Source organism: Panulirus ornatus, chromosome 9, assembly GCF_036320965.1.
Source record: "Panulirus ornatus isolate Po-2019 chromosome 9, ASM3632096v1, whole genome shotgun sequence".
Lineage (NCBI taxonomy): Eukaryota > Metazoa > Arthropoda > Malacostraca > Decapoda > Palinuridae > Panulirus > Panulirus ornatus.
In genome coordinates, this window is record NC_092232.1 from 51,483,350 (window position 1) to 51,492,553 (window position 9,204).

At 43.9% G+C, this 9,204-nt stretch overlaps 1 protein-coding gene across 2 annotated transcripts in view; it reads left to right on the forward strand.

Annotated features, from left to right (window-relative positions):
- Positions 1-3,885, forward strand: part of LOC139750419 (uncharacterized) — a 263,814-nt gene extending 259,929 nt beyond the window's left edge. For both annotated transcript variants that reach the window (XM_071665196.1, XM_071665197.1), the window contains exons 13-14: positions 987-1,111; positions 2,895-3,885. In XM_071665196.1, the coding sequence (XP_071521297.1) occupies positions 987-1,111; positions 2,895-3,039 (270 nt within the window). In that variant the 3' untranslated portion in view covers positions 3,040-3,885. The remainder of the gene's footprint in view (positions 1-986; positions 1,112-2,894) is intronic.
- Positions 3,886-9,204: the final 5,319 nt, after the last annotated feature.

Genomic DNA, 9,204 nt, shown 5'->3' on the forward strand with positions numbered 1-9,204 from the left:
TTTCATGTTTATTTTACATCAACTAAGTGTCAGAACTAAAACCAGAATTAATGTAAATGCCAACCAATTCAGTAATCTTAGAATAGACATTGGTCAATGCTCCTTTAAGAGCTGTAAAAGACTGCTTCTGCCCTACGTCGATTTATAGGCCAGGGTTTCAGGAACATTAGTGGAACCATACACTAAAGCCGAGGAGGAGGTTACTCAGTTGCCTTACGCTACGCTAGTCTCCCATTTCCTATTGAAGACTAGACATCTTTGTGAACCTTCCTCCCGAACAATTTTTGCCGTTGTCGAACATTGATAAAAGACTCTGTAAGAGAAGTCAGCCATTCCAGTATTATACTGAGGAAGGAGAGAGTAAATTATTACCTTAATCTCTTTACATGAATCCTGGAAATATTTATATCAATGTGTGTAATATCTGTAATATATGTAACTTACGCTCTGATTCTCTCTTCTTGTGTCCTACACCCTCAATATCCCTCCCAGGGTGTAGCCTAGGGCCCTCGCCTTACATTCTACACCTCAACTAACACCTTACTCTAGGGTGTAACCTAAGGACATCTCCTTACATTCTACACCTATATTAACATCTTACTCTAGGGTGTAGCTTAGGACCCTCCTCTTGCCTTCTACACCTCAACTGACACCTAATTCTAGGGTGTGGCCTAAGGCCCTCTCATCACATTCTACACCTCTACTAACATCTTACTCCAGGGTGTAACCTTGGACCCTCTCCCTCTCTACACCCCAGTACACACCCTGAGACTTACCACCCTAATTTCTACACTCCTACTAACCCCCTTGCCACAGGGTGTCTCCTATACCTCTCTCTCTCTCTCTCTCTCTCTCTCTCTCTCTCTCTCTCTCTCTCTCTCTCTCTCTCTCTCTCTCTCTCTCTTCCCCCTGTCTCCTCCACCACTCATCTCCTCGGGGGTGGAGCCTGGGGGTCGTGTGTGAGTCATGTGACTGGTGTGCCACAGGTGGGGGCGTGCCACTGCCGAGTCAACAGGACCTATCGCAAATGCTTCGTCAAGATGCCTCGCCCAAACAGTGTCTTCCACAACGTCAGGAGACCAAGACCCACCTCCCTCTTCGACAAGCCCAGGTCTGTAGAGAGAGAGACGAAAAACCTTGTTTTTTACTCTATACATTATAGATCTCCTGATCCTGATGTATCTATATCTATCATAGTTTTATTTCTATCTCTGTAGGAGAAAGCAGGCACATTGAAACCCTCGAAACATCCCCAAAGACATATCCTCAATCCTTTACTACAGTGTTGAAGCGAAAGACAAGACTTCTATGTCGATTGTAGTGCTTCATGATCTCCCACTTTCCACCCTCTGCTGATGCTTTAGGACATGAATTCATAGATTTCATGGACACAACACATGCTGTGAAGGTAATATGGATTTTCTATAACTTAACCATAACACGTTCTGTTGCTTGGACAGAACACACAACCTTTGAGGGTGCTATGTATCCTCACTTGCTTGGAAATAACAATTGTATGGGTGTTACGGGTCCTCTATTGCTTGGAAACAACACATAATGTAAGGGTGCAACGGATCTTCTGTTGCATTGACACAACATATGCTGTGAAGGTGTCACCGGGTCCTCTGTTGCTTGAATACAACATAGGTTCCGAGGGTGCTGTGGTCCTCCACTGCTTGAACACACCCCTCGTCTGTGAGGATAATATGAGTTCCCTGTGATAGACAGTAGACCACAGTGTTGCATTTATCTTAAGATAGTGATTTTGTGCGTCATAATAAGAAGGGTACCGAGCTTAGTGTAGTCTGGAATAAACTGAGTGTGTCAGAACACAGACCCTGAGGATTCTGGCCCATTGCCTCACCTTGAGCCTATTAATCAATGAGCCTTCTCTTCGCCGCCATAAAAAAACCAGGGGAAAATTAATAACCTTCCTACAGCTCTGAGGGATATTGAAGGGCGTCGTCATAATCATATAAGTAAACATGGATGAAAAATCCATTTCTTTTTTTGCCCCTGTACAAGCTAAGACATGGATGGAAAAATCCATATTTTTTTTCCCCCATGTAAAAGCTAAGACCACATGTGCCTTGCTCCTCCTACCTCGTCTTCTCTTTTTCTACCGCCTCGTCTTTCGTAGATTTTCACTTCCTTGTTTACATTGACTCTGTGTGGGGGGAAAAGAGGGTTTGAATGTAGTTATACCTAACACGTAAGGGATCTGATCCTATCATCCTTCACGTCCACATTACCCAAGACTGTTCTTGGCTGATGTGTCGAGGTTCCATATGCTTCTTAATAACACGTTCACTTTTGTTCTCGAGAGGGAAGTGCTCATGACGAGACCTCTTCACACAAGCTCCAGCTGTCTCATATTTCACGAGCCAAGAGCAGTGTTGGTCATACCTTTCAAATAATCTTCTCATTTTTTTTCTTTTTTCTTTTGATATCCTGCAGCTTCGTTTTCTGTTGGTTTATTCACTGATGCCAATCCTGCCATACTACCCCACTAATCAAAACTACAACCTCCTCTACGACCGTCTCCTGTCACTCTAACCGTCCCCCATCCCTCCAGCGCCGTCTCCTCTCCCTCCAACCCCATCTCCTATCCCTCTATCATAAGTCTCTTGTCCATCCACACCGTCTCCTGTCCCTCCAACGATGTGTCCTGTCTCCTATGTCCCTCCAACACCTTCCGTCTCTCCATCACTTCACCACCGTCATCTGCCCCTCCTCCATAACCTGTCTATCCACACCGTCTCCTATCCCTCCAAAAACTTGTCCTGTCTCTCCACCACTGTCTCCCATCATTTCCCCCACCGTCTCCCGTCCCTCCTCCTCCTCCAACACCTGTCCCTCCTCTACACAATCTCACTCATCCTAACCTCCTGCAGAAGGGGAGACCGGACGAGTGCCCTTCGCCTGGAGGCAGATCCTGACGGCGCTGCGATGCCCATGACGTCGTCCAACTCGAACTCGGACGCCGTGTACTACAACATGGACCTGTGCGACAACCAGGAGCTGCCTCTTATCAAGTAGATGTTGACCCGTCGCGCCTCCTTGCCTGAAGGGGGTACCTCACCTGAGGGGGGCGGCACCTCACCTGAAAGGGGGTACCTCACCTGAAGGAGGTACTTCACCTGAAAGGGGTACCTCACCTGAAGGGAGCACCTCACCTGAAAGGGGTACCTCACCTGAAGGAGGAGGTACTTCACCTGAAGGAGGAGGTACCTCACCTGAAGGAGGAGGTACTTCACCTGAAAAGGGGTACTTTACCTGAAAGGGAGGCATCTCACCTGAAGGGATCACCTCACCTGAAAGGAGGTGCACCTCACCTGAAAGGGACGGACCTCACCTGAAAGGGACGGACCTCACCTGAAAGGGGTGGTAACTCACCTGAGATATTGTTGAAACACTTCAATCCTTACTTTTAAACGCATTTACTCTCCTCATCTCGACCAGTAGAATGATTTAAAGACACACACAAAAAAAAGAATCATACTTTACATATTGTACTGTAACGTAATCATGCACGATTATCTTATTTCTAGAATCCGTAATCACATTTATTATTAGTTATGTATGCACGAGTAAGTGAATTAGGACCAGCGGACGGGTTTTTGGAAGGGAACCATCGATTGAAAAAGGCGAAGCAAATTGTCTCGTAATGGTCTAAGAATACGACGAATTTCTCTTTTTATTTCACCATAAAAAGAGGCACGACTACGACGTGTGTTGCGTATACCTCGAACGATAATGGAACTGTACGAAGCATAACGAGAGTACCAGATGATTTCGTCTGGATCAGTCAGTCTTCATCGAGAAATTCAGGCAATCTCTCTTCGCGTCAGCCATCGGCCGGCGTGGCAGCCACATTCATCCCTCTGGATGACTCTCGTGGGCATGACTGGTGAAGGAAGATGAACAGCTAGGCCCAACTTCCACCACATAAACCATGAAACGTCGATGAAATCGCGTGAAACTTCGATAGAACCAAATGAAGCTTCGAAGCATTAATCCGGTACTGTTGTTAAAAGCCGAAACTCTTGACTGCGAATTGGCGGTAAACTGGCAGTTACAGTCGATGCTGTTGTCTGCCAGTATCAAGTACAGAATTCAGGAAGGAATAATCTTACAGAGTCCTCCGCCAGTGTTGCTGAGCGGTGCATCGCCTCGATCCTAACGCTTCGAAGATCCAACACCAGTGTTCGACACCCCACACAACGAACCCATCCTGTAAAGAGGCATAGATGTCTTTATAGAATAATGAGAAAAACGTACTGCAGGTTCCTTCCATAAAGACACCAAATTATCAAAATAGAAATTGGGAAAAGGTAAAGAAGGGTAATTTCAGGTCTAGAGATAGATATGATTAATACAAGAAATCATACAAGTGATTGAAAGCATAAATGAGGGTACCATAGGAAGATGCTGTGTAGGAATGTTATCAGCATGTTGACAACCTGGCTCTTAATGCGAGGGAAACATTCTTAAACCAGCCAGTTCATGTGTGTGTGTGGTAGTAGTAATTGCGATAAGATTATCCTATGAATCGAATGGCTGGTAATTACTCGAATCATTTTGATACATAATCTTATCAATATGTCTTCAAGTAAGCTTTACGCGAGATAAGAGATAAGACGGTCGAACTGTTATCAAAGATAACGAGTGTGTGTGTGCCTGGATGAATTTCTTTGAGTTGAGTTGAGAGAATGTACTGGATTGTCCTTCGGCAAAAATTAAGGACAGCATATACTGAAATTAGAAGAAAACAATTATACAAAGAACATGCATAATTCCATGCATTGCTAGCCAAAAGCTTAAGAGCCGATGTGTTAAGTAAATGCAGCAGTATCAGGAATTTCATTTACACTTATGAAACACTATTAAGTACATCAATCAAACTGAAAAACACTGATATTTTCTAAGTCTCTCTCTGGATCTTATTCTCCGTTCGTCATTGTCTAGATTAATATGACTTTACCACATCCTGCAGAACCTTGTAAACCAATTCCCCCTTTTTATAAACTCTTAAGAAAGAATTCACAACGTAATTTTTTTCTTTTTTCATTTTCGTCCAATTCTTAATGTGAGATTTTGAATATCAAGAGATCAGCTAATTACTTCTCTCGGGGTGTCCCGAATTCATGCTGTAATCTCTATACCTTGGTGTCCTCAGTAGCTCAAAGGCAAAGGTACTATAAAGCTAGGAGAGAGGAGCTTTGTCCTCACAAATGCGCATCGCACTTAACGATAAAGCCGTTTTGATCACATCCGTTTCAATCAGCGAGTGGTCGAGTGAATTCAAAGCGCATTTAGTGCCATCGAAGCACATGTTGACCAGTAATATAGAAACAAAATAAAGCATCTAAATGGCTTTACTGATAGTTTTTTGGTCTACGTAGATTCTGTTGTTCATGTGCGCACCTTTTTGTTTAACAATTTTATTTTTTAAATCAAGGACGTCACTACTACTATGATTTCGTATGTGATGTGGGTGAGGAGGTGGGAGGAAGGAAGGGAGTGTGTGTGTCAAACCTAACTGAACACTGGACTCCAATCTGGCGAGTGGAAAGTGAGGAGTTTATGTGTACGTGTGTAAGAAGGAGGAGGAGGAGCCGACACGCACCACAGAACTGGAGATGTATAGTAGTGAGTGAGTGGGTGGAGGTGAGGGACGAGAAACACAAGTCCCCCCTCCACCACCCCAACCCAGACCGGAAGACACATAATAGTGCTTGTGAGTATTGCAAGACCTCAGACTTGTTACTTAAGAGATCTTGTGTGTTCAGAGCTGGACGTGTCTCTCTGGCACCAGTTGTGGTCAGATGAGGAACATGGTGACTAACTTCGAAGTGTGGTAAAGATCTCACTGTGATGCATGCTATAGCTGTATCGCACCGTAGCATTGCTTTCATAGAAATGAACCAGTGTGTGCCATAGCAAATTTCTATGCCCTCGGGTTATTTTCGATATTTTCGAGATATCATTTCTTTAGTCCATTACGGTTAAGTGAATCGTCTTGTTAAGGTGTTCAATGTCTTCATATTAGTGCCAAGAAAAGGAATCATTTGAAAAAAGAACATAAAGCAGCAAAAACGACTTTGACTTATGGAAAACATATGACCTGGCTACTGAAAAAGGTGAGGTCATGACGCATGCGCGTAGACACACACACACACCTACGGCACAGCCTTTGGTCTGTTGGTGACCTGTGTCAATAGTGCCAAGACACCCCCAAGTCCTCCCACTTCAGCTGCGTTAAGTCGTTAACGGACCCACAGTTGGCGATGACTCCACCTAGCAAACGGACCCACAGTTGGCGACGACTCCAGCTGGCGAACGTCAGACCGACGTTGCCACATCCTCCTCCGTCTGCTTGCAGTAATGGCAAGGTCCAGCGTTACTGATGGCCTTAGTATTGTGAGGGCGAGTTAAAAACATGGCTTCAATGGGATGCTCCATTACACAGCTGAGCTGCAAGATATATTAGGATCAACTTTAAGAAAAACCACAAGAGGATTATACTGGCAGCGGGGTTTGTTTGTTTATTTGTTTTTGTCTTTGCTTTGTGAGAATAATAGGCTACTTCAGGGTAGGGCAAGCTTATCCCAGTCTTACGTAAGGATGGAGTGTAGCGCATCCAAGGGGGAGGGAAAAGCAGTCAAGAGCTGAAGTCTCATGTCAACATGGCTCATCTTGTTCCACATATGCACAGTATTTTCGCCATTTGTTACACACACACACACACACACCCACACACACACACACACACACACACACACACAACCACACAGTATTAGTAATTTACAAGTATGGCCAGATTTACTCTTTTCTTTATAATTCAGATAATACTATTATTATTATCATTATTGTCACTCAACTCTTCTCCACTTTCCTCGTAGACGTATGGAGAAGTGGGATTCATAAGATATATTTACAATACCATTGTATAAATGTCCATATTTGTTGAAAAATCACTATTTGCTCCATATCTGTGGGCTTGTAAAATACGTGAATTGTCCGTTTTATGATTTGTAGAATTTTGTATAGCTTCAAGCTCTTTTGGAAACAATATCTGTATTTATAAGAGTATCTTTGAATTAAATTAGCCTTAAGGGATTCTAATGTCATGATTTTCAGAGTAATACAATAAATATCCATCAATATAGATGTTGTAGATTTGTGTTTTGTAATGGGTTGTTTTCCCCCAGTCTTTGGATTATTCTTGGTGTGATGGCACGACCAAATGTCTCGTACTGAGGGACTGTACGACGACACATATAAACCAGTTATTGTGGTACGACTACATATACCACCAGTTATTGTGGTACGACGACATATACGACCACTTATTGTGGTACGACTACATGTACGACCAGTTATTGTGGTACGACTACATGTGCGACCAGTTATTGTGGTACGACTATATATACGACCAGTTATTGTGGTACGACCACACAACTGGGCCTGGTACATCTATTACCACTTGGACTAACGCTATCACTTCTACTACTACTATACTGCTACAACTACTACTACTACTGCTGCTACTACTGCAACGACTACTACTATTTCTACTACTGCAACTACGACTATACTACTACTACTACTGGTGTTCCTGCTTTTGAGTAGTTGTAGCAGGATGCAGGTCTCCCTATGTAACACAGATTCTAAAAGGTAATAACAGTTCACTGCCCGGAAATGATCGTCCAGATAACTTCACGTCTGTGGTTGGGAAACTGCTGGAAACCATCATTAATGGAGCCACCACTTCAAAAACGATTCCCATCACTCACTCATGCCCGATAAATCTACTTAATTCCCTTCAATGATGTGGTCAACACGTATCATGAATGTATAGCAGCATATGATATCTGCTTCGATTTCAAAAGGCATTGAAATAAAGTTCCTCATGACAAGGTGACTGGAAGACAAAAGCTAAAGTCACAGTCAATAACTGGCGCTGTACTTCCGTCCATGTTGTTTCCTTCACCTCCAATGCGTGAGGCAAGTCCACGGGAGAGCGATGGTGAGGGAGGTCTGACGGAGCGTCAGCAGACGCTGCTTAGTCTAGCTGACCACAGAAGGGGAGGAGAAGGAGGAGGTGAGTGTGGCTCTGTATGGCCCTGAGGTGACTGACTGACAGTCACACACGCGACTCAATCCCTTCACAAATGCAGGGTAGAATGGAAGGCCAAATGTGTTAGTGGATAGCTTAAGAAATGAGTTCAAGATTTCTTTCTTTTGGCTTTTAAAGGATACGTTTCAGTTCGCCCCTTTTCTGCCACCTTATGCGAAGACGAGATAAGAAATCCCAGGGTAATGGTCGCTCCTCGACCCTCTGGTCATAGGGGTCAAATACTTAGGATTTTCTCTTTCTAATAGGCAGACGTCTGTCTTAGAGGTCAGCGTTAGCCTCGTCCTCGCCAGGCTTGACCTGACCTGACCTGGCGCAAGCCCTCAAGGATCTGAGGGAATATTCTTGAGGGATTGTCCTCGTGAGACCCCTTTTTTTTCTCTCTCTCTCTTTCTTTCTCTCTTTTTCCGCGACCAACATCAAATTCCTTCGGTTTTTCTTCCTCTCTCTCTCTCTCTCTCTCTCTCTCTCTCTCTCTCTCTCTCTCTCTCTCTCTCTCTCTCTCCATGCCAGCAGTTGTGTATTTTTCTATTAGCGTATCAGATTCGCTTTCCCGAGCACTAGGACACACACACACACACACACACACACACACACACACGGGGGGCGTGCAACGGGTCCGCTTTAAACAGCAGCAGAGACACTGGTGAAAAATGCATCAGTGGACCAAGTCTTGCCTGAGCCAGAGCGGGTGGCCTCCCCCGGCCATTCACACACACACACACCGCAGCACCACCGCTCCAGGAATAGGGTAGGACCTATTGCAGCCACACACACACACACATATATGCTCTATTCTGGTGACAGGAATTTTGGAGAAACTGGTATATATATGTGTGTGTATATATATATATATAATATATATATATATATATATATATATATATATATATATATATATATATATATAGGAAAGGATCACAATTTTGCGCGTGATCAAGATATTCCTACGAGTCCACGGGGAAAATGAAACACGAAAAGTTCCCAAGTGCACTTTCGTGTAATAATCACATCATAAGGGGAGACACAATAGAGAAATATAACAGTCAGTTGATATACATCGA